This window comes from Chelonoidis abingdonii, chromosome 23, assembly GCF_003597395.2.
Source record: "Chelonoidis abingdonii isolate Lonesome George chromosome 23, CheloAbing_2.0, whole genome shotgun sequence".
Taxonomy (NCBI): domain Eukaryota; kingdom Metazoa; phylum Chordata; order Testudines; family Testudinidae; genus Chelonoidis; species Chelonoidis abingdonii.
In genome coordinates, this window is record NC_133791.1 from 4,975,331 (window position 1) to 5,000,634 (window position 25,304).

Below are 25,304 nucleotides of genomic sequence, written 5' to 3' on the forward strand. Positions count from 1 at the left end.
ACAGCAGGAGGCCACCCTCCAACCAGAGTGGGCTGCATTTCGGTGGAACTGATGGACATAAGTTGTGTGGGATCCAAAATGGGTGGCCCCTTGGAAAGGTGGTACATCAAAAGGCATGTATCATGCAAGTGAGAAAAGGGGAATTAGCCATATTTCCATAACAAACTTATAGGGAGTATAAGAAACCCTGGGAATTTCTCTTGTTTAGCTGCAGCTAAACAGTTCGGAAGCTGAAAAAGGTTAAATGCTTTTATTTGAGTAGTGTCAGATGGCTTTACAAATAGATTTTAAAATTTTGAACTATCCAGAGAGGAATCATTACAAACAAAAACAAAAATACCCCCAATAAAAGGGATTAGGCAGACTGAAAATAAAATTAAAACTTTAGCTCCACTTTAAAAACACATCTCGACAAACATTCTCCTTCCCCACCAATAAAATGTACATCTAGTCTCAAACAACAAATGATAATCCTGACAAAAATAAACTAAAAATAAAAAAGGTTAAAAAAATGAAAAATTATTCCATTTAGGTTGGGTTTCATTCTAATATGTTCATCTAAAAATTTGTATATATATATATATCTATCTCTCTCTTTTTTAAAACTTATGCTCAAAAATCTTGCATGGCAGTGCATAACAGAAAAATTCATCCTGAAGGTGCTATGTACAGCAGCATGGTTAAAATCTCACCTAAAAGGGTCAATTCTCTTTTCAAAGGAATAGTAGCATTCATTTTAGCTATTGCAGAGCTAAACAAAGTCATTAGAAGACATTTCCTGTCTGTTTTCTAGCACCTTCCTCCTCCCTCAAAATTAGGTTCTGAAACAAGAACTCAACACAGTTTGTATACATGGACAGACTGGGTTAAAAAGCACTGCTTCTGAACATGGAGAGATTTCTGTTCCTCAGCTTAAAAGAATGAGGCAACGGGGACTTTCACTGGAACATACAAGACCAGGCTGGGTGGTGGACTCTGCTGTCTAGATTATTAACACAGAAAACAGCTACACTATGGTTTTGACTATCTCAGAGTGCCTCTGCCTCTTCAGAAAAACAGCCAGGGGCCAGATTTTAAAGCTAGGCCTCCCTTTATGGACCGCAGTTTGCGGGAGCAAGTAGTTGTGGGCACCACTAGTGTCACACAGAGGTTTACCTGGAAGGCAGAGGCAACATAGCTTGAGCGCACAGATAACTGCAGGTGCAAATTGGTGGCCAGATAGAAAAAAAAGGCCATTTTAGAGGCTGCCAAAACAAAACAAGCCACCCCAAAACCCCAGACCCTTAAAACTGAAACCGTATCTGCAAGCCACTGACTCCACTGGGCCTGCCCTAATTCTGGACGTCCAATACACTGTCATCCATCTCTTCACAGCCTCTCTCTTTGGTTGCTTTATTTTTAATGGGGGCGAAGAAATGTTATCTCGCGTGTGGGCATTTCACGCCTCTTGGGTTTCCGAGTTTTGCTTGGACAGGAATGTAAATATCGACCTTGTTCAGCGCTTCCCAGCATTAGAGTTTCAGCATGAAGAAGACCTCAGTGTCCTGGTTAAAATCTGTTTGGTTCTTTAGCTGGGGTGTAAACAGACTGGGGGAAGCTGAGTCCGTACAAACTCCTTTTGCAATGCAGCAGGCTCCCTCAGGGTTTCCCCTCTCCTCAATGGGGCTCCCGTTGATCTGACCCAGGCTCTGCAGCCGCTGCCTCTCCTGGGCTTGCTTGGCTCGGTTGGCAATGTACCGCACCCTGCTCTGGCTGCGAGAGGATGACCTGCGGAGGAGCAAGCCGTCCTCTTCCTCCTCAGATTCAACTGGCTCGAGGCTAGTGGGGGAGGTGATGTCGTTTTCCTCCTGAAAGGCTGTCAGCTTCTTCAGCTGCTCGGTCAGTTGGTCCTGGGGCTTGGCCGAGGACCTTATGCCTGAGGAGCGGCGTTGCTCTCGCATCGACTTAGTGACGAAGCTTCTGCTGATGCTCCTGTACTTGCTTTCAAAAGTGCACGCGATGTCATCGGAGGTGAGATCCCCAAGGCTTTTGGATTTTGCCTGGCTGGTCCCTGCTTTATCCTGGGCTTTGGACTTGACAGAAGACTGTTTGAGACTTTCCATGTAGAGCCTGCTCCAGGTATGCCTCCTTGGGATGGAGGCTAATGCATCTTGAGGAACAATGGCCAGTGGCCTGGGGTGCAGCTCATCAACTGACATCTGGCCGGCCCGCAGGTTGGGATTGGATTTGCTCTTAGTCACTACTGGCATTTCATTACCAGATGTCGTAGCAGACCGGGGGCGCATGCCCTTTCTCACAGCAACGGTCTCAATGTTTTCATGACGGGTTCCTAGATCTGGAAGGCTTTTGCGAGCTAGGTTGGGCAGAGAGAGGTCTATCACAGTGTCATTGGATGACATGCTGGAGGAGGAAGACATGCTGTCCCGATGACTGCTGGAATCTAGCTTGCTCCAGATCTGGTCATGAACAGTGGCATCAGAGTACACTTCTGCTGCCGGGGACAGGCTACTTGGATTTTTCATTAAGGCTGAGTAGTCGAAATTCTTGTGCCCTTCGCTCTTTGACCTCCTCACTAACACGTGAGAGCTGGTCAGAGAAACAGAAGCAGCTGGAGCCCAGGTAGGCTGGATTCTCTGGAAAGCATCTGGAGGCAAAGACGGCTGGGTGCTGTTACTCAGGTGGCTTGATCGTGGTGGGCTGGTTGTGGCACCATCCTTCTGGCTTATGGATTCGGCAATGCAGTTCACATCTGGTAACATTTGATCTACGTGGTCTTGTTGCTTCTGACAGTTTTCAGTGGAATGGACTGAAGTATCACTTGGTGCCAACATCCCCCAGGTTCGTTGAGGATACACTGCCAAACCAGACTGATCTTCTCCGCTACCCTGGGTCTTTTCCCAGTCACCCCCATCTTCGAGTGGTCCCTTTGTGCTTCTACTTTCATCTTCCTGGCCCAACATGCTTGTGGCTGCTGTCCCTGGAGTTATGAGCACTCGGTCTTCTGAAGCCAAGCCTGCTCGTGTTTCATGAGCAAGAGCAGCTTTCTCAGGCTGGTCTGTTGGGCTACTTCCTCCCAATCTAGATTCACTGGAATGATGAGACACAGATCCTTGTTCAGAATCATTGCCGGGGTTAACAGGCAGAGGGATGCAAGAACCAGCATGTTGTTTTTCATTGGCAATGATGGGCTCTTCGGTCATAGTTTCTAGGCTGCATAAAGAAGTGACTGACCTCTGCCTTGAGAGCTGGCAGACACCTAATGGGAGGGAGAGAAAGGAAAAAATACATGGGCGATGCAAAGATTAATCAAACAATCAACAATGCTGATTCACTTATAGATGTATATTCTACACAATATCCCTTTGCTATGAAAGCTATCATTTGTAAGAAATGTTGGCCAAGATTTTCAAAAGTAACTCGTCGTGATGTTGGGTTCCCAACTGAAGACATGCAGTTTTCAGAAAGCGATGAGCATCCAATGAGACATACAAAAATCACTAGTCACTTCTGACCATATTTGTAGCATGTTACTTCACTGATTATACATATCCAAAGAAGAAAAGCTTATGCTTGTCTTTGTACTGATGCCTACAGTCCTAAACCCATCCCCCATCTATTTGAACTGTTCTATCCTTCGGCAGCACTGAGAACGGCCAGCATGAAATAAAAGTCAGAAGATCGCTGCTTGATCAACTGGTGAAGTGTTTGGCATCCACTATATTTCAAGAGGAAGGTGGTGCTGGGGCAGTGGAGGAGATGAAAACCCAAGTGATTGTAAAAAAATCCTTTTAAGCAATTTACCCATGTTGTTACTTATCAGCGATCACAACCTTATTTTGACAAATGAATTGGTTATTTCTTTTTTAAAGACCACACACAAAGGCATGCTGATGAAAACAAAGTCGACAGTCCACTCTTGAGAAGTCACTGGAGTAGCCAGTTGCCTGAACAAAACAGATGCTTGGGTTACTTTCTTTATCTTGTATATCCTAACATACAAAACAATCATGCCAAAAAAACAACAACAAAGAAGGCTGCCCGCTGACCAAAATGCAAACATGCTCCAAGAACTAGCAAAGCAGCAGAAAGAAGCCAGGCAGCAGTTTTAGGACGACAAGGAGGAGGTAATTATAAGATGCCTGGAAACTAAAAAGAAGCACAGGCAACACAATGCTTGCATTAGCGACACTCAGTAAACAGTTACCTTGAACTTGCTTGTCCTGTCAGTTCTTAACTACAGAGAGAGAGAGTGTGCATGTGGAATAGGACAGAACAGAGGAAAAAATCCAGTTACTTTATGGAAAGCAGGAGCAGATAAAAGGATCAATTAGTGGGGAGGGAGAGGAAAATAGACACAGACAGCAATACATTTTTTGTAGGATCCTAAGAATTTTTGACCAACCAGAGCACACAATGGATTGCATAAACTGGACCCAGACCAAAGGTTTTTGTATTAAAAAGAAGTTGGCCAATTTGTAACTGTTCAAGGAAGTTTTGGAAACACGTAGCCCAAGTCTGAAAGTCCCTCTGATTTTTACCTTACTTGACATTCTAGAGTTGCTATAAAAGCAGCACTGCTAACAGAGCACAAATGAGCTTTCCAGCAGATGCTAGTTATCTTGGGGTGAGCAGAATGTAACTCCAGCACATAGCTGCCCGACGGACACACACAGAAAAGACGTATCATACAAGCAGGGCATGCATGCAGCAAGGTAAATCAATAGCAGGTCTAGACATATCTGACAGATTCAGGGGTAGGTTCCTTGTCATCTGGATGTTGCCCATTCATCCATCTCCAGCCATAGTTCCTAGCTGACTGGGGGATCAGTCTAGTGATCTAGCGGCATGAAAGCAGATGCCTTGCCAAGAGTCAACCTTGCTGGTTTCTATGAGAACCGTTAAGTAGCTTCAACTTTCTCCCCTCTCCAGCCCTTTTTCTCCCAGGTAGAAGAAAAAGTCCCAAAGGCCCAAATCTGCTCCACTGAAATCAATGGCAAAGCTTCCATTTATGTCAGTGTCCCCGGACCTGGCCCAAATCAGTACGTTTCCTAGACTGCCTAGGGGCAGGCAAGGACTCTAGGTGCTTTCATAGCCCCTAAGCCAGAGGGGAGCCACATCCAGCCAGCAGGACCCTTCCCTCTGGCCCCTGAGCTCCTGCCAGGGAGCAGGATCAAGACAGGCTTGCGGCAGAGCCAGTCCAACTCCCTGGCAGCACGGTAAGCAGGGCGGAGGCTAGCCCCTGGCCCCTCTCCTTCTGCTCCCCTCCCTCCCTCACAGTCACAGTTCCCCCAGCACCTGCGCTGCGTGGCTGCAGCTCCGGCCAAGCGGAACGGCCATAGAGCTGCCAGACCTGGTGCTCCAGGGTGGCATGGTCAGGGGGCAGGAGCAGAGGAGGTTCCAGGGGGAGAGGGGCAGGGGTGGTTGTATGGGGGCAGTGAAGGGGCCTGGGCCCTGCTGCCAGGGACAGGGGCAGAGCAAGCCAGGGCTCCACTCCACACCCAGCATGCTTGGCCCTGTCCCCAGCAGCCAAGCCCAGACAGGGAGAGAGCGACTGCCAGGAAGAGCAGCCAAACGAGTGGGAAGCCCAAGGGGGACAGTCAGGGGGTGGGGAGCAGGGGGGATTAGATAGGGGTGGGTGTCCTGAGGGCCGTCAGGAGCTGGGGAGCAGGGGGGATTGGATAGGGGACGGGCGTCCCAGGGGGATGGTCAGGGCAGAGAGCAGGGGTGTTTGGATAGGATGTGGAGTCCTGGGGGGCAGTCAGGGTGGGGAGCAAGTGGGATTGGATAGGGGTGGAGTTTGCAGGGGGCTGGATGGGGGCAGGGGCCAGGCCACACCTTGCTAACACAAATAATGAGCATCCTCCAGCCTTCCCTACTTGGCACTTCCATACAATTTCTGTACCCGATGTGGCCCTAGGGCCAAAAAATTTACCCACCCTTGCCCTAGACCATGTTAGTGGCTGCACACCAACTCCACGCCATGCCATCAGGCTGGAGGAACTGCCACGGGCTGAACGTTGACTGTCCTGTTAGTGTGGGCTGAGGCATGCTAGCACAGCAAAAGAACCAAGGCTCACACAGCTGCTGCCAGAATTCTCCCTATTCCGTGGCACAAACAATGGTAAATGGTTCCATATGTCGCATCTCTTGGAGCTTATGAAAAATCTAGATACACACAGGGTTCTGCAGTTTTGGTTTAATTTCATGTTATACGACTTGGTGATAAAATATAATCCAGATGTTCAGAGCAGATCATTTAAAACGAAAGTAAAAACTGAAATTAAAAAAAAGATTCAAACAGTAGCCCAATCCATGGAGGGCAAATGTGTCTGGGCTTCCCCTAGAAGCTCTTTAGGCTTTGGCTGGGGCTCTCAAAGGAGCCTGAAATAAACTGCAGTGAAATTTAACAGGAGTTGGCAGTAATCTTTTCAAAAGCACCTAAGTTACATGTTTCTGAAATTTCACCCTGAATGTCTAACTCCCTTAGCTGCTTTAGAAATCCCAGACATACAACCTTAAGATGGCAGATGGCAAAGACAGGGAATGGTATTTGGAAATAAAAAATGTTTCCGTTTTAATAATACACGATGTCATCAGCGAGATAAGTAGATTTTTTAAAAAAAGAAATAGAATAAATTTTAGTCTTGCCAGTGTCCTTTAAGAGAATTAAAGAGGACATCCATGGTAGGCTCCCCACCCTGCAACACACAAATACTTCACTTTAAAGCACGTGTGTAAGTTGCAGTGAAATCACATGCTTAAAGTTAAGCAGGTGCTCAAGTATTTGCACTGTTGAGGGGCTTATAGATTCATAGGGTTTGAGACCAGAAGGGACTATTATGTTCATCTAGTCCAGTGGTTCCCAAACTTTAACAACCTGTGAACCCCTTTCACTATCATGTCAAGTCTCATGAACCCCCTCCTAAAAATGAATATTTCCAGGGATTTTCTCCTTCACCTGAGTATAAATTATCAAAGCAGGGATCTTGGAAATATAAAATTTGTTTTATGACATGCTTATTGCACACTATTTAGTATTATTATTTATCACTGCAGTATTTTTATTACATTATGAAAATGGCAACACTCTTCCAAGATCTCACTTTCATACCCTGTATCACTTTGAATAAGGCTGTTATAAGACAAGGCTCCTATGTTTCATCAAGGAGTATCGGATGTGAAACAGAATGAAGGTATTTAAGAAGCCAACTCAGAGTTCCTCCTCCACAAGCATTCAGGGCTTGAGCAGTCCAGGCAAACAGCGCACATTACAACAAAGCTTACACTTGTTCTTCATAATAATTTAAAAAACAGTACTAGCTGCCCATTTAATTTTAAGAACAGCAAAAAATATCCACTTCCCTTTCCATTTCTTATCAGGAGTCTTGAATTTTAAACCTCCTCAGCGTGATAGATATGCTCACTTTAATCTGCTTAGCTCTTGGAAGTCCAAGGGCTCTGGGCTGCTGGTCCCATTCTCCCTAGGGACAGCTCTGTCCGCCATTAGGGAATTGTTTCCCCAAGAACCTCACGAACCCCCAGGGGTTCATGAACCTCAGTCTGAGAACCACTGATCTAGTCTGACCTCCTGCATAGCCCAGGCAAGACACCTTACCCAGTAATTCCTGCATGTAGCCCATAACTAGTAGCTGAACAAGACACTATCTAGATTGTAAGCTCCTTGGGGCCGGGACTGTCTTTAATTGTGTGTTTATACAGTGCCTAGCAGAACTAAGTCCCTGTGCACTCTACTGCAATACAGATCATAAAGCCAGTGAGGATGACAGTAGTCAGGGTGGACAGCAGTGCTGCTTTCCCCATTCAATCACTAAGCAATGCTCTGGTTGGGAGTCTCAAAATTTACTTAGTATCATACTAGATTCATGATTAAAATCTCCACTCCACATTCATGGACGACAGACGGATGTGCTACTGCAGATGGTTTGCTAGGTAGGAAAGGACCAGTCTAGGTCAGATGCAACTAGGGAACAAAATGCACATTTATGCAGAAATGTTTTTCTTTCACTGAAAAAAACATAATGAGCTACGGTGGCAAAATAAAAATATGGGAGCGTCTAAGGGGAGGAGCTATGGGGAAGCCAAGACAATGAGGTGATGATCTAAGGCAAATAGGGTGAAAAAAATCTGGTCTTACCAGTAAAGAATATAGGGGATTTACTTCGAATTTCCTCCAGTTTTTGAACGAACAAGGCGTTCATTTCCCTCTGAAGGGTGCCCACTTGCCTTCGGGAATTCTCAGACAAGTGCTTGGGGAATTCTGGGCTTCCAAGACTCTCTAGACTGCTGGAGTTGGAGGAGATTGAGCCATTGCTGGCTGTCACCAAGTTGACAGTGCTTCCATACTTGCCACCTGATTGGCACTGCCACCTCTGCCGGGGATGACCTTTCATCCCATGATATTTAGTTTCACCATTTTTCTTCCCTGGAGTCACAAAAGACTGAGTGCTCCTTGGTTGATCACTGGCCGTTCCAAGGCTGTTGCAAGTCTGCAAATCTGACCGAGGCCTGGGTTGCTCTGTTATACCCCAATTTTTTAGTTCTAACCTCTCGTCTCCCATTATACTGCTATACTGATCATGGTGCAGCAGATCTTTAGCAACTGGCCTGGTAGCATGGTCACTCCACTTGCATTCTAGATCGGGGCTCTCCTTGGAACCAATCATGCATTTCATGCAATTGGTTGCCACTCCGATCCTACCAGAGCCATTGATGGCGCAGCGTGCAAAGATGTTCTGTTTCTCCTGCTGGTGCTCCTGAAGACGGACCCTGTTGGACCTCCGTGTGGGCTCACTGAAAGTTGCACCCCCGTGAGTACGAGTTTGGTGTTTACCTTTACCAGAACTATGAGCCTTACCTTTCAACCCTTTGCCATGTACCTCTCCGTTGGCCCCCTCTCTGGGAGCCAGCGATGGAGAGGAGCTTTCCGGCTCTTTGTCAAAGCGAGGTTGTGAAGAATCTTCCAGTTCGCGGTCTTCACTGGCCCCTTCAGAGCTGTTGTCTTTGGCGTCGATAATAATCTCAGGAAAGCCTTTCTTGTTTTTCTTCTGACTCTTGGTAGGGGCGCTGGCCGTCCGCCGTAAGATGTGGCTGCTAAAGGAGTGTTTGCGATGGAGCTGACCAGCAGCATGACTGTCTAGTGAGGCCTGTTTTGGATTTCTGAGAAATAGACCTTTTAAGCCCAGAGCTTGCTTGACCTGGAAAATAAAAGAAACCCCCATAATAGAAGAATTGCATGTCTGCCCTGGCACACAAGTACTTGAGGTGCAGTAAAGTACAAAGGAGTGTCCCCCATCCCAATTCCTGCAAAATTGTCACTGCCCAGCACCATAGCAGAAAATGAGGGGGATAGAGAAGGCAAATGGGTTTGCAGAATTTCATCGCTGTTTTTCATTGAAATGTTGTTTTAATTTTTCCAACCAGCTTTATTCTTGTATTAATGACCTTTCCTTTAGCTTTATTCTTGTATTAGTACCACACATCTCCTTACAAGGAAATCCACAGGGGTAAGATACTGGGAGGAAAAACACTAAATAAGGACCTGAATTCTGAAAGGTGCAGAGTACCCCAATGCCTATCGAAAGCAGCAAGCTTTGGAGTACTTGGAAATGTACAGCCTTGGGACTCCCAAAGATGAATTTCAAGGAACTTTTTCAAAATACTAGTTATTGTTTTGCTATCTCTATGGCAGAGCTGGTGGGTCAGCCCTCCAATGTGCCCACAAGTGTGAATGGTTCACCCCCATAGGCTCACTATGAGGACGCAGAGCAGAACTTGGGGGTGAGGGGAGAAGAGGCAATCAACTCATCAGTGGAATCCAGGGTAAGTAGAGACTTACAAATTTAGTGCTTTCCTTTAACAAAATAAAACTTCTTAAAATCATTAATTTATATTTAATTTTAACAAACCCTGAATGTGTTTTAATATTTAAAAAATACTTTAACAGTAGTAACAGCAAACATAAAAAACATATTAAGAATGTACATCACAGCAACTTTGAATGTCTCTGGTTACCCTGATCAGCCAGTTTCTTGAGTCCCACAATGATGGCACTCAACAAACAGACAACAACATTACACCTGTAATGTTCACCGCAACTTCTTCGCCGAGTGATAGTTATGGGTCTGATCCAACTCCTATTTCAGTCCACAGGATTCTTCCCCTGACCACAATGGAAGTTGGATGAGCACCTTAAACAAAAAGTAGTGGGTATCGTGAGCGAGTTACTCTCTAGCATATTACATTGCTGTATCTATCTACAGCAAGCCATTAACCCCCTCCCTGGCTCTCCAATGCAAAGCTTCCTAGAAATGGGGCAGTTCTTTCACTGCAGTGTTTTATGCTGCTGGCTTATCTGAGCACTAGGTTCATCCCCACTCTCTGCTACAGAACAGAAGGAAAGGGGAAATAGCCAATGGAAAGAGTCCCTAGGGGCTGCCCGTGTCGATTTGTGAGCCTACACACTGTGCGGCACTTTTTAAAATCAGAGGCTCCCTGAACATCTCAGTGAACCTTTCGCTAACTCACTGGTGTCGGCACAGCCCTTGCCTCACTAAGCCAGTGATGACAACAGGGATTTAGCCAGCCTGAGTGACTGTCCCAACCCTCTTTCCTTTCACCCTCATCCTGGGCCACCTTTTTCTTGGCTACGGACCAAGGCCATTCCCCTTGTGCCAGCTGCCACCAGGAAAGGCACAAAGTCTCAGAGGAGAACGCTGCGTCACCCTGCAGAGCAGTACTGCATGTAGTGACACAGGGCTTCGCCTAGGCCCAACCAGAATACAAATAAAACTAATAATATAGATTGCAAACAAACACTTATTTTAAAAGGGTTACTTCTTCTAGGCTAGGCCAGTCTGGCAGAAAATACAGGTTTTTTTAAAAAGTCAATTAAAAATATGTTTTTGCAATTAAATAAGTCACCTGTAATACAGGAAACCCAGACACAACAGCGCCAGGCTCCTGCAGGAGTACCAGGCAGAAAAAGTGAATAGAAACAGGGGGCCTGTATCTCCACCATCTTTCATCTTGTGCTGTCAGTTAACAACTGTGCAGAGTGGGTGTCAAATGCTTTCAATCAGAATTCTCCCCTCTCTAAGGCCTTGTCTACAAGGCCGCTTACAGCACTGAAACTCTTCACTCGTGGGTGTGAACCCCCCCCCCACAAAACACTACAAGTTTCAGCGCTGTAAAGTGCCAGTGTAGACAGTGCACCAGCACTGGGAGCTATTCCCCTCGTGGAGGTGGTTTTATTACAGCATTGGGAGAGCTCTCCCCCCACGCTGGAGCCGCAACCACACAGCCATGTTACATCAGCTGTGTAGACAAACCCTGACACTTTGCACAGGAGTAACTGAGCACATGATGTGCAAGGGAGGGGAGAGTCAGGGTCCAAAGCAGAACTGAGAGGTGCAGGCCAACTGACACGCAACAGCTGAAAACACAAACAACAGAAATACGGTCAAGCTAAAACTGTATTTTCAAAAATCATTTCAATTTTAATCAGCCAAGGCATTCTTAGTAACATGGGTGAGGTTTCAATTTTTAAGCTGACAGTTTAATCAGACAATGCCCCTTCAATTAAAACCCCCCCCCACATTTCTCATCAAAAAACAAAATAACTCTGTAATTGAAATTGACCTTTACATTTGTTTAGTACCTGTAGGGAAGTCTAAAACAGCCACATTTTGTTCTATACATACATAAGACTATCACGGGTGCCATAATAACAGCATACAGGAGACCAGGTATCCAGGCTCCAGCACCAGAAATGTTCCCGTCTCAAGGACAGATTCTGTCCCTCCCCACCCATCTGAGTGCATTTTAATCAATTCCTACCAGACAACCTCCTCATCCAATATCCCTCATGCACATTTTCATCATTGGAGAAACACATTATAAACAAGCAAAGGCAGTCAGAGCCATAATAAATACATTTCAATGCTTATCCAAATGTTAAAACACAGACAATTCCCCACACCCTCCCCCAGTTGATTTACAATCCAGTGAATTTTACAAAGCTTCAGCATTCCTATAAACATTCCAGGTGCACTTGCCAACCTTGAAGTAACAAGCTGCCCGTACATATTAAAGGGCTCCTTTGGTTCTGATTGTGTGCTCAGAGCATCTTGTATATAACTTGCTTCTGTTGATCTGCTTTAGGAATTTCTCCTCTAACCAGTTCACCCCTCCCTGAACTCTGTCACTGCAGTTTGATCAGATTCTCCTGGAGTAGCAGGATAATTTCTGTCCCCTATTTGGGGTGTAAAGAGGAGCACATGTGCTCTTATCAGAGGCCCCACAGGGCTTGAAATTTATCAGCTATGAGATAGAGATTGCAACTGATTCAGTGTCGCTACCAGCTAGAAGTCAGCTTGCAGTCACTTTGGATCTTTTGCCCTGTGACGTCACAGAGGAGGTCACGTTTCTACAATACCATTTGTAAGTGCGGAAGTGTCAAATTTAAGTGATTTACTTTCCTGCCCCAGAACACATGGTCAGATTCACCAGGATGCTCTGTCTGCTCTGCATGGCTTCAGAGCAAGGAAGCAGCTGCACACCCAGTTCAACCAGCCAGCAAGGCTGGGTTTAAAGCTGCTCTGTGCAATCCTATAAACCAAGCCCATAAAAATCATAAGTTAAAGGCCTGATCCAAAACCCACTGACGTCAACGGTACTGTCTCCTTCAACTTCAGTGGGGTTTGGATCAGCCTTATACCTGGCAAAAGTAACCATGTTTCTGAGTGAAGAAGAGATAAGCAAGAGAAATGTACATGTTTAAAGAAAGAAGACGGGGACCAATTATTCCCATAAGCCAACAAGGGCAGTGCACACAGTATAGGGCAGGGAAAACTGAGGTTAAATATCAATAAGCTCTGTGTGGGCAAAAGAGACCCGAAGAGCTTTGTGTAGCTCCAGACTCTGTCTCTTTCACCAACAGAAGGTGGTCAATGAAAGAGAATACCTCACCCACCTTGTCTCTCTAATATCCTGGGACCAACTGGGCTATAAACAACACTACAAACAAATATACCCTCTGTGATATTTAGGGCAAGAGAACAAGCTGTTAAGAGTGGTTGCGGACTCACCATCACTAGAGAAATTCAAAGCTAGGTTAAACATTTGTTGTTGAGCAACCGCATCTGCTAATAACCAGAGCGGGAAAGAAATTATATAGCCAAAATATGAAGTTTCCAAGCAGAATCCAATTGAGACAAGTTGGCAAGTGCACTCATTTACTAAATGATAATCAGACCCATTATAAAATACTTGCAAAATTCAGAAAAATCTCCAAACACACACACACAAATAACCCCAATTAAAACGAAAGAAAGTGGCCCACTGATGGAATGGGTGATGTGCAGTGAAGGGCCCCAGGTATCATTTTAGCTTATCTGGTGCATCTTTGTTAGACTCGCCATTGATGCTTGAATCAAATTACTGATTCAAGATCCCAAATCGAGTGCAAATTTGGTTTAAAAAAAATAAAAAGGTAAAAACAAGAGTCATTTAGAAGAAGATCCAGAATATTTGCTTTCAGCTCCAATTCTAGCTTTTGCAAACAGTGCTGGCCATTTCCTTCTCCAAAGCAGACCTACAGAAATCAGCACCAGACCCTTTGGTCCTTACAGTTGACTTTCCGAAAACTTAACCACATTACGTTAAATGATATCACATACAACTGAAGGAACCGGTTTGAACTGTAGCTTAAAAAAATGAACAAAAAAGGGTACTAGGATGTAGGAGAAGAGACAGCATGTGAGAGAGAGAGAGAGAAAAAAAAAAGAGAAAGATTTTTATCCTGGATCTGCTTCATAAATGGTGGGCTCTCTGGCTGATCAATGACCCGACAAAACTGACCAAGTAAAACATCACAATCCATGTTATATGAGTTGAACAGTTTCAAAATGCTAATAAGGAAACACCAATGCTAATGAATTCACTGGTTAGAGGCATGCAGGTGTGTGGTGGTGCTCACTACACCTTCCTGAGTCAGGAGGGGGTACCTTCAAGGATCCTAAAAATGCTCTGCTTCTAAAAGTAGACTTTTTTTGACATAGAGAAGTCCACTGAAATCACAAACAGACAGAGTAAAGGCAAGTAAGACACAAAACAACATTGAGAGAGGATCCAAGAGATATGCACATCTAGAAAAACATGAGAAATTCCACAATACGTGAATAGACTACAGAAGAGACAGATACAGAAGATCAAATCTAGGAGACAGAACGGTCCATACAGAGGTTTTAGGTTAACTAGAAGTGCTGGGATACCCTGGGACACCCTATTTTTGCAATTATGAATTATCGAAGAAACTACAATACCTAAGTTTAGGAGAATGCTAGTGAAGAACAACATTTGCACTGGAGCAAATGGATCAGTAAGAATAGGCAAAACCAGGGGTTGGTTACGTTGTCTGGAGACACGTGACATGGCTTTCACCCACGTGTATGGGGAAATAGTCAGATATGCGGTTCTGGTTTTGACCCATCGCTACTGATTGATAATTGTTTTTGAAAATTTGTTTGTTCCAATAATATAAACACAGCACAGAACCACCCAAAATTAACACGATCAAGGCATTTGCACAGGTTTCTACCACAGGTCAACTCAGGGTTCATTTTCAAGTAAAGTTGGTTGGAAAATGCTAAGAGGGGGAGATTAAATTTTTTGTCTAAGAATGTTCCCAATTTTTGGTCAAAAATAAGAAGAAGAAAACAACTCAAAGATTTTTCATCCATCTCTATTTATAAGCAACATCAGATATAAAGAGCTTGATTTTCAGAAGCACCCTCCCATTTGGTTCTTGAATAGAAACATGGGGACATTTTCTAGTACACAGATGTCTAACACCAGCAAATATTAATGCTTGCAAAGTCTTTTAGCACTTATATCCAGACAGACTTCTGCTCCACTCCATGTTTCTTTCTGAAAAACTGGAGTCAGCATCCTTTCAGTTTAAAGGTTCCTTCTCAGCTGGTATAAAACAAAATAGCTTCACTGATGTCAATAAGCCAATTCCCCAGCGGGTGTAAACTGGGCATAGCTCCAATGAATACTCTGATTTACATCATTTCATGACCTTGCCCTAAATCTAAACAATAGAAACTGATCCAGTGATTTGAGACCAGACAAAACCACAGAGACCTGAAGCAACATTGCTAAAAGGTTGAACTGCAGGAGACTTCAACTCTAACCATTAGCGAAGCAGACAAACAGAAGCTGATCCAAGCATATAAGCAAGAAGTCTGAGTTAACAAGACGTGCAGGGGTTCCGATGGAGGCTACAGAAGTCTTGTTGACTATAGTCTTTATAATCAACTGAGGAGTGTTCCAGATGTAGATTGTGGGTCAGATACTGCCATTTTTGCTCTTGTTGAGTCTAAACTTACTCATCAGCAGGTCTGTTGATTCTAATGAGTCTGCTTACATGTCAAGGTACTACCTAACATGAGGGTAGCAGAATGTGGTCCTAAGAAACTGGGGTGAGCAGGTGTTGTGCGAGGTGGAGACACAGGGCCGGCTGGAGGTATTTTGTCTCACATTCCGTAGAATATGTGATTGGAAGTGTCCACAGGCTCATTAAAAAGCTGTGTCTTCTGGAGGTGAGATCTCAGTATTAGCATATGCACACGGCAAAGCTAAGGAGGCCGAGGTGGTAATGAGAGGCAACAAGCAGCGTGTGTAATATACAGAGAACATGAAAAGGAAATAAAGCAATCAGAAAACAAATCAGCTCAGTAGACTGAAAGCTAAGAAATAAAGACAGGGATGAAACAGCAAGACACAACATGGGTCCTTTGATGTGCTTAACGATAACTTCTTGTGTAAGACAGCGGAGAAAAATCCAACCACCCAAAAGTTCCTGTAAAGGTTTAAACAGATGAGTCACTCTGCTGCAAATTAAAATGATCTATCAGCAAGTTACTCAAGGGGAAAAAGGAGAAATCAAGAGAAGCAAATAATTATGTGAGACTGACCAAGGATGTAATAACAGGGAGTGCCTGCCTTCAATTAAAGAAAGGCAAATTTAGATATGAAATAGTTTCCTGGGAGCAGTTAAACCAAGAAACTGCCACACAAGAGGGGGCTAAGGACACTTCAGATGAAATGTTCATCAAGTTTAGGAATGATTATGATTTAGGAGGTCATCTTCCGCTTGCTGTAACAAACAGGGTGCACTGAGGGGAGACTGTAGAACTTGACCTGTAGATGAGCAGGGCTGATGAGGAGAGACCGTAGAACTTGACCTGTAGATGAGCAGGGCTGAAGAGACCACTTCTCTGCATCTAAGAATTATATAAGGCAAATGGATACAAAACCAGAGACCACATGCCAGTCCACCGGCAGCAAGAGGCTAGAAGGAAGTGGGCACCTTAGAAAGAAACTTAACTGGAAATTAAATGCCTTCACCTTATTGCTCTTCCTTCCATCCCCTCTGATCCCAGCACATGGCTGGCCAGGTGGGCACTTCCCTTCCCCATCCTCTGTGGCTGTTGCCAGGCAACACTTGAAAGAGTTTTACCCTCAAACCATCAGAGGCTGGCATCAGATGCTCTCTAGCTTCCCCTCGGACTTCTTTGAACTGAGACAAAGTCTTTATTGTTTATTTCGTTATTTCTTGCTGCCCTAATTAAAATCTCCTGTCACTTTCTCCTGCCTTTAATTAGGACCATGTTTTAAAAAAAAAGAAAAGAAAACCACACATTTAAGCTTTTTTTTTTTAAAAGAAAGGAAAAAAGAGTTGAAAATGTGCCCTCTGAATTTAACTGATGTCCAAGTTTGACAATGGCTGGGCATTGAAAAACAGCCCCCTGGAGGATAATGACAAAGCTCCCATTGACTTGAAGGGAGCCAAGATTTCACTCAATAAGAGAAGAGTCGTAGGCTATGTCTATGCTACACTGTGCTGCATCACTACAGCCGTGCTGCTAAAAGGTGCGCAGTGTAGGCGCTGTTTGTTGGCTCTCGTGCAACAAAAAACGTCTACCCCCAACAAGCGGTGTTAGCGTTGTCGGCAGGAGAGCGCTCCAGCTGACAAAGCGCTGTTCACACGAGTGCTTGTCGTCAACAAAACTTGTGTCTTTCAGTTGGGGTGTTCTTTTAACACCTGTGAACGACAGAAGTTTTGTCTTTCACCTGCCAGTGTAGACAAAGCCTTTGATGGCTCTGGGAAAGTTGGAACAGTGAGGATATATGAGGCCTTTCACCTTTGTAGGTATATGTACAAAAGCTATAGCCTACAGTTGCTTTTAGGGTCTTTCTTTCTTATCTCCCACCCTCATCCCCAGGTTTGTTTTCATTCTTGGCATCTTCAGATGGACAAAAACTAGCCTATCTCCTTTTGCCTGTTGCAGTAGAAGGGGTCAGATGTGAAGAAACTCTTATAAAGAGGGAGGTAACTCAGGAAGTAACAGAAACAGAGTAGTCTCTTGATGGAACATTCCTTCTCTGTACATCCCCTCTCCAATCACCTGGGGCCATAGATAAAGCCCTGATGCTCCCCCATCTACACCCTACAACCCCCCACCATTGTGGAGTTTGCAGTAATTAAGTGCTAAGTAGTATTTGGGAAGCACAGGATTTAAGCTCCAGAAGCAGCTTCTTCTATAACAGGCAAAGTTTTCTGGAGCTAAATAATCACCTGGGTACTACGATCTGCAGCACTGGTAATCGTTTGGCCTTTTTCTCTCCCTTGTTTTGGGTTTGCAGCAAGGATAGCGGCAGCCGTTCCTTTCTGGGGCGGGGTTTGGCAGGAGGATGCAGGGGGAAAGACGACAGGTCAAATATGAAGTGGTGCATTCTGGGAACTGCTCCAAAAACTGAGGCCCAAAAGCAAACACAATTAAACAGGTTTATAGTGGTAGGGGAGCTATGAATTGTGCCATCACTGACAGTCTCAGAGGCTCGGGGCCATCTCCAGTTCAGCAAAGCATCTGCGCCACGGCTAAAAAGTTACAACAGGGTCTCATGGGAACCAACAGACACTCTCGGGACATTTCCAGTGTTTCCTAGCTCAGGCTGGGTCAGAAATAGCAGACTCATGTTTATGGAACTGCCTAAGTAATAGATGTCTCACAACCGGCCCCAGCAACAGTGTCCCTGAAAGGAGCAGGAGAAAGAAGTGGGCCTGGACAGCTTAGCCAGACACCTTATGGTCTACACTGCAATTAAAAAAGCTATGGCTGGCCTGTGACAGCTAACCTGGGCTCAGGCTAAGGGGCTTTTTAATTGCGGTGTAGACAGGCTGCAGCCCAAGCTCTGTGACCGTCCCACTTCAAATGTCTACACTGCAATTAAGCTGCTCCTTAGCCCGAGTTAGTGGGCATGAGCCAGCCGCATGTGTATCTAACTGCAGTGTAGACATATGCAGTGTCCTCTGATAGAGGGCAACATATTGCACAATCCCTCTAGCACACAGTAGCTGTAGCAGCACAAACACACACTGCATCAGGAGGGAGGGAAGAATGTACCTGTTTTGTAGCATTATGACTTGGGCAGGGAGGAGAATCTGCATTTAGAAAATGTTTCGCTTTGGTAAATTCTATCACTTCTCTTTCCATGACCTGCCTTCAGTAGAGTTAACACAGACAGCTGGGGGTTGGCTGGGAGGGACAGTCAGCTCAGTAGCTGGGCTAGTGGGGCAGAGAGGCACCGCTAGGTGAATGCAGGTCAGTGCAAGGGGTGCAGTCCTGAGACGCTTTGTTTCACCTTCGTGGCCCAGTTCGGCATGCACCGGCCACTGTCCTGAGGGCCCTGACCAGCTGGCTCTTCCATTCTATGTATGTGGTGGGGCAAGAGGGACCAGGAAAGAGGCAATCAACCTGCACACAGTGAGCCCGGAATCAAAAAGAGGTTTGTGGGGTAAAACTGAATGATGATGCTTGAATCAAAGCCAGGGAGCATGTATCTGAAAGCAGGTCCCTGGGGCAAACCTCACTCTTTGCCACAGAATTACAGAAGGCTAAATAAGGTCTGATTTACACCCTGTGCAACTGCTTTGATCTCAGGCACTTAGCAGCGGTAGCTCAGGCAGAATCAGTCTCGTAATAGCTATTCTCAGCCTGTCATATATTCTCCTGTTCCTGGAGACTGGCATTAACTGGCCTAGGCATTACCAAGCTGTGGATGGGCTAGGCACACCACAGACTGCAACGCCGAACACTGACCACGTTACTGCTCATCACCTAGGACCAGCCGCTTCCCTCTCACCCAAAGCTTTCAGGTCTCCTGCTCCTGAGAGCCATGCTCCTCTCACGAGGAAAACGACATCCTGGGTCAGATGCTGCAGACAAGGCTGCCAGCAAAGTCAGAAAGGAGGGAGCTATGCCTGCTGGAACGCTGTCAATTCAGGCATTAGATACCTGGCCAGTAATAGCCTGATACTCCTCTCCTTGTAGGGGCATTAACTGAAATGAGCAGTGGGATATCCCTACCTGAAACCCACCCTTTTTCTACGCTCCAAAGTGCAGCTCTCCCATGAGTTATCCCAACTCTTTCCTATTTTAGAATTCACCTAAAATAGCTACCTTACTTTAAAAACAATATCCTAAAATGAGCAACACTAGAGACTATTAGGACTCCTGGCCTGTTCAATATTGCCTCCTACTGTCCGAATGCCGATATTTCAGCCTGCTGCCCCTCTTTTGATCACCTTATACAAAACAGTGGTTGCAGTTTCCAAAGCACTGCAGGGATTTAGCCGCGTGGGAGACGTGTAACTAAACGCTATGGACTGCAGTGGAAGAGTCTCCGACTCAGCTATGGGGGAAGCTTGAAGCTCTTAAGCTGTACTTTCAACCTGGGAACTGTTCATATGAAATCAGAACATGTCATCAAGGCAGTTCTATTTTGACTGCATGTGAAGCAAGCCAAAGGCTGGACAGATGGATGCAGGTGAGGAGCGACCACTGAGCATCACAATCCAGGAGGGAGGCCACTTTGTGTACTTCTCAGCGCAACAAGAGTCAAAGACAGACCCGAAAATGAAAGTGCAGCAGCAGGGATCAAGTCTCCAAGCTGGCAACTCTTCAGCGCTATGTTTAAAATGCTAAAGCGTCAGGGAGGCAGAGCGACACAGCATTCCTGGCATAAATTCTGTAGCCAGAAAGCCTCAACAATTCAGGTCTGCACTTTTAATTTAGGAGCACCAAGCCAGCACCAAATGCATCAGACACACCCATATATACACACACACGTGCTGAAGTGCTATACCCCTGCCTATAAAACGCTATCACTTGCCAGGGTGCTGCCAACCTCTTTTGGCCCTTTCAGGAGCTCTCCACCAATTACACAATGCGTCGAGGTGGGTGCTTTAGGGGTCCTTCATTTTGCATGAGTGTTTGTATCAGTGTTACAAGGTGGGGTGTTCAGAAACCACCAGAAGATGTGTTATGTAATGTATAGAGAGCCTGACACATTTTTATATGGTCTAAATGCTCCATTTTCTTCGGATTCCCCCACAAGGACTGGAAGACATGCCCAGTGCCTGGAGAGGCGTGTGGTGATGGAGAGAGAGAACCTGCTCACTGAACAAGAAGTTTGTGCTGCCGCATCTGGCTGCATCGATAGCAGGACACTTAAGCGAAATCCCGAAGGCCTTGCTCAGACAATGGGCTGAATTCTGCCATTTCAATGCAGCCACTTCAGAGTTACACCAGAGTTCCTAGCCAAGTTTTGTCGAGTAGCCGTAAGGACTGAGTAAGAACTGCGTCAGGATTTGGCCCTTCACTAGGAGCAATATGGAATGGGAAGCGATGGAAGAATGCCCCAGAATCGAAGCACTGTAAGGGGAGTATCTAAACAGGAATCTATTAGCCGTGCAATGGGGGTTCCTTATCTGGTTGTGCCACCTGCTTATGCTACATGGATGTTTAAAGAGATCTCAGGCTACTATAAAAACCTCAGAGTGGCAGTTACTTGGATTCCACAAATGGGTTAGCTTGGGCCCCACCCTGAGCTCTCCCCCTCCCTGCATGGTACAAACCCCACCAGGACGATTACAAACGCAGGCTGCATTACAGCACTGAAGTCCGTCACTCACCTTACCACAGATGTCATTAATAGCTACATGAACGAAGATGGATGCTTCTTCTATGCCTTCCAGGTACACATGCCGATAGCCTGAAACACAGCGCGAGCACAGATGAAGGCCTCCTGTTGCGACGGACTTTTCATTTCTAACTACGGGGGGGGGAAAGGGGGGAGTTACAAGCTTTCTCCCGTCCCTGTCTAACCACTGAGCACTCAGGCTTGTACATCATCTTGCCACACTTGATTTGTGTGAGAGACACACACCATTTACAAAGTTTACTGGTGTTTTCCCCTGTCCATTCCTTATTTAAAAAAAAAAAAAAAGTCACACTATTTTTTTTCCACTTTACACTCTTGCTGCTGTCAATTCTGCAATGTATAATTGATTAGCTTGTCCCCGGCAGGCTTGGTGCCATTATCAATACTTCAGCAGACGTTACAATCATTACCCAGATGGGGGTTGTTGGGTCCCCCCTCTAAATAAACCTAAGTTTCCTCTGCTCTGATGGATAAAGAAAAAAGCTGCACACAGGATGCTTTTATGTGAAATAAGACTGCACAAAAAGCAGGAAATAGACAGAAAAAAAAACCCAAAAAACAAAATACTGAAAAATAAAAACAAACAAATCCCCAGACCTCACCAGCAGCCCATCTAGCAGCCTGCTTTACATTCATCTAGCACTGGCAGTAATTGTGGCCACTAGTGAACTGTCAGCAAACACAAGACCAAATGAGACTCCAGTTGTGCTCAGGAAGGCTTTTGAAGTTTGCCCACTGTATATAAAAGCCACTGTATCTCATTTACACTGTTAAAAGCCCAAGCTGCCAAATAAAAATAATACAATTGAGAAAAAAAATAAAAAAGTTGTAGAATGGGACAGAAAGAAATAGATCATTTACTGTAGCCTCTCCAGTCCAACATGCGTAGCTATATAGTGCTTCCTTAGGTTCCTCCTAGTCCTCTGCAATTCTACCCACTAGCACTTTTAAACCTGAGCATCGTAAGACATTCATTCATTAAGCTGCAGAACATGCCTCTGATAGAGACAAGGATTAGCACCCCTATTTTACAAGTGGGAAAACTGAAGCACAAGGGACCATATTTTCAAACGAGCTCAACATCAGTGTCCATACAAGTGAGAACTTCTGGACACTTAGCACCTCTGAAAATCTGGCCCGAGGAGGTTAAGTGACTTGGTCATGGTCACATGATGAATTAGTGGTAGATGTGGGTACAGAACCCAGGAGTCCTGACTACCCAGTCTCCTGCTCTAGCCACTGGCTCACAACAACTCCCCAGTGCAGATGCACATTTGTGTGCACACATGGTAAAGCTACACTGGGAGATAATTTCCTTGTCACAATAAAGGAATTTTATAGAACAAGGCCTCAGCCAATCAATCCTGTATGTCATCAAACAGAGAGCACGGCCTTACCTGGCATCATGCTGGTAAAAGCTATCGTCCTCTGGCCAATGAAATCCCGCCCAATTGGATCATGATCCCACACCAGAAAGCGAACCAGCGCAATCTCTGGCATGTGCACTGTGAACACCAGAGTCTCCTCCCACATTGGATTGAAACCTGGGAATTGGAGAATCAGCTTTTGTTATTTATACTGCAGTAGCAACAAACAGCCCCAGCGATGGACCAGGAACCCATTTAGTCCTTCCTATGTTGTGCTGAAGATACATCAATTCCTACATAGTAATGGTCACTCTAATCGACCATAAAGGCTTTGGTTCTGTATTCCTTACACATCCAGAACTCCCACTCCTATCAGTGGGAGCTGCAATGGTGTAAGAAACACAGGATTTTAATGTCTCTCAAACATTTTTACCTTCTCCGAAGGTCCACCGAATGCCAGAACAAAGAGTGACAGACCTGAGAAGTCTGGTCTGCTGGCTTCCAGTCTCCTGTTCTGATCACTACCCTTCTCTAACGAAGAGGAGTGTGATATAAATAAACAGATTTATCTGTGTGTCTGATCTCATTGCATCAAGACTGTAATTACACAACACTCCCTTACCTAGGCCCTGATTCAGCAAAACACATAGGAACATGTGTAATTCTCATTGAAGTTAACAACACTTAAGCATGTGCTAAATGCTTTGCTGCAATGGGTCCCAAGTTTGGCCTATTTTACCTCCATGTGACAAAATGACCCTTTGAACATCATGTCCAAGTGTGTACGAGATGGCAAAAGTGAAACAAAAAACAAACAAACACCCAAACCACGGACTTACCATTGTCATCAACTACTCTAGTTTGCTCTTTGTAGCAGTCCACTGGTAACCCTATGATCTCTACCTCTACAAATGGATCTATAATCTGGAAAAGAGAAAAGAAAGAATATTTTAAAAAATGAAAAAAAGAGAAAAATCAAGTAATATCCTTATCTTCACCACATGGGCATCACACGCTATTGCAGATGAAACAGGCAGGGTCATATGGGTAACTTGCGGCTTTGCTGCTAAAAGATGCAGGACTATATCACATTAAAAAATATAACAACTTTCATCATCATCATCATGTGACCACTTCCCCATTGATTCAAAATGGGCGTTACAGCTCACAGCAAGTTAACAGTTCTCTCTGTTTGAATATCTTTCAACTCAGTGTACGTCTAAACAGAAGCTTTAAAAATTTCTTCAGGGTGGTCACCATTGCAAATAAGTTGTAAAGAGACAACGTGCAAGACAACATAAACTGAGTGAGTTCAGGGAACGTCTGGTCGTGAAAGATCTGGGTGACTAGGGAAGCAGCCTGGTCCAGTGGATAAAACAATGGACTATGACTCAAGACATGCAGGTTCTGTTCAAGTCTCTGACTGTGGGCAAATTACTACTGCTCTCTGTGCCTCCTTTCCCACTCCTGCTATCTGTTTAAACTTAAGATCTTCATGACAGGGCATGTGTCTTGCTGGGCGTTTATACCAGCCTAGAACAATGGAGCCGTGATCTCAATTGGGACCTCTACGAATTAAAATTAACAATAGTGGAGATGAAGAATAGTAACTCGGCAATTAGTTAGACCCTAGGAAAGCTTGCTACTGCTTTCAGTCAGTGTATGCTGAACACAGAGCCTGTGCAACCACCAGTCAATACAGTCCCAGGAAGGGGAAGTAATTGCTGTCCACGAAACTGACAAAAACGATAAGGAAGCATCTCAAATCTGAGACCAACTAAATTGGGCTGACAAAACAAAAAAAACCACAGAGTGGCTGGACTGAGTAATGGTTGAATGCCAGAGTTTTGGTGTTCAGCAGAAAACAAATCTTCAGCACAGGGGATACTTTGTCACTAAAGAAAAACACAAGCGTCTTAGCTCCCTTCCTTACTGCTTGCAAGAAAGCTGAATGTTCAGTATATATGAACCTTGTTCATATAACTGTAGTCTGCAAAAGGCTCTGGAGCAGGGCCTCTCTTTTCACAACGTGTATATAGTACCTAGCAGAATGAGGCCCTGATAATTGATTGGGGCCTCTAGGTCCTACTATCTGGCTAATAAAATAAAGGCTAGGGTTTCCGAAAGCAGCTAAGGGCTTGTTTACACTTGAAATTCTACAGCAGCGCAGCTGCAGCATGTCACTGGAGACATTACCTGTGCCAGTGGGAGGGGTTCTCCCATCCCTGTAGTTTAATCTACCTCTTTGAGAGACAGTAGCTAGGTCGACAGAAGAATTCTTTCACTGACCCAGCCCTGTCTGCACAGGGTAGTTAGGTGGGCTTAGCTACACTGGGCAGGGGTGGGTGTTTTTCCATGCCCAGAGCAACGTAGCTAGGTCAACCAAACTTTAGGGTAGGTCAGGCCTAAGGGACTTTAGGGCACATGTGTCAATGGTGTTTCTAAGTCATTTAGGGTACGTCTACGCTGCAGTTAAACACCCACAGCTGGCCCATGCCAGCTGACTCAGGCTTGTGGGGCTGTTCCATTCCATTCAAACTGGATTTTTAAAATTCTTAACGTTTCAGTGAAAGCCTTGAAGCCCTGCTATATTTCAGGACAATATTTGTGTAAAGATTGACCTGAGCTGTGAAACTGGGATCCTTAAAGATTAGAGTTAGTCGAAAATTTTCTGACAGAACTATTTGCTGCTAGAAAAAGCAGATTTCTACCAGATATAATGACCATCACGGGTGTTGGAATCTGGAGTTTTGGGGCAACACCCGCTCATTATTTTTTGCTTTTCTCCACCCTCAACCTTTTCTCTGTTTTGTTTTTAAAACTTTATTAGGAAACTATCCCTGCCAA

General features: G+C 45.0%; 1 protein-coding gene across 1 annotated transcript in view; it reads right to left on the reverse strand.

Moving 5' to 3' along the window:
• Window positions 1–235: 235 nt before the first annotated feature.
• The window catches only part of PLCH2 (phospholipase C eta 2), a 350,916-nt gene continuing 325,847 nt past the window's right edge, over window positions 236–25,304 (reverse strand). Inside the window, exons 19-23 of the mRNA XM_075060195.1 lie at window positions 23,297–23,381; window positions 22,488–22,634; window positions 21,062–21,141; window positions 8,876–9,215; window positions 236–3,256 (exon numbers count right to left, since the gene is read on the reverse strand). Coding sequence (XP_074916296.1) covers window positions 1,512–3,256; window positions 8,876–9,215; window positions 21,062–21,141; window positions 22,488–22,634; window positions 23,297–23,381 — 2,397 coding nt within the window. The 3' untranslated portion in view covers window positions 236–1,511. The remainder of the gene's footprint in view (window positions 3,257–8,875; window positions 9,216–21,061; window positions 21,142–22,487; window positions 22,635–23,296; window positions 23,382–25,304) is intronic.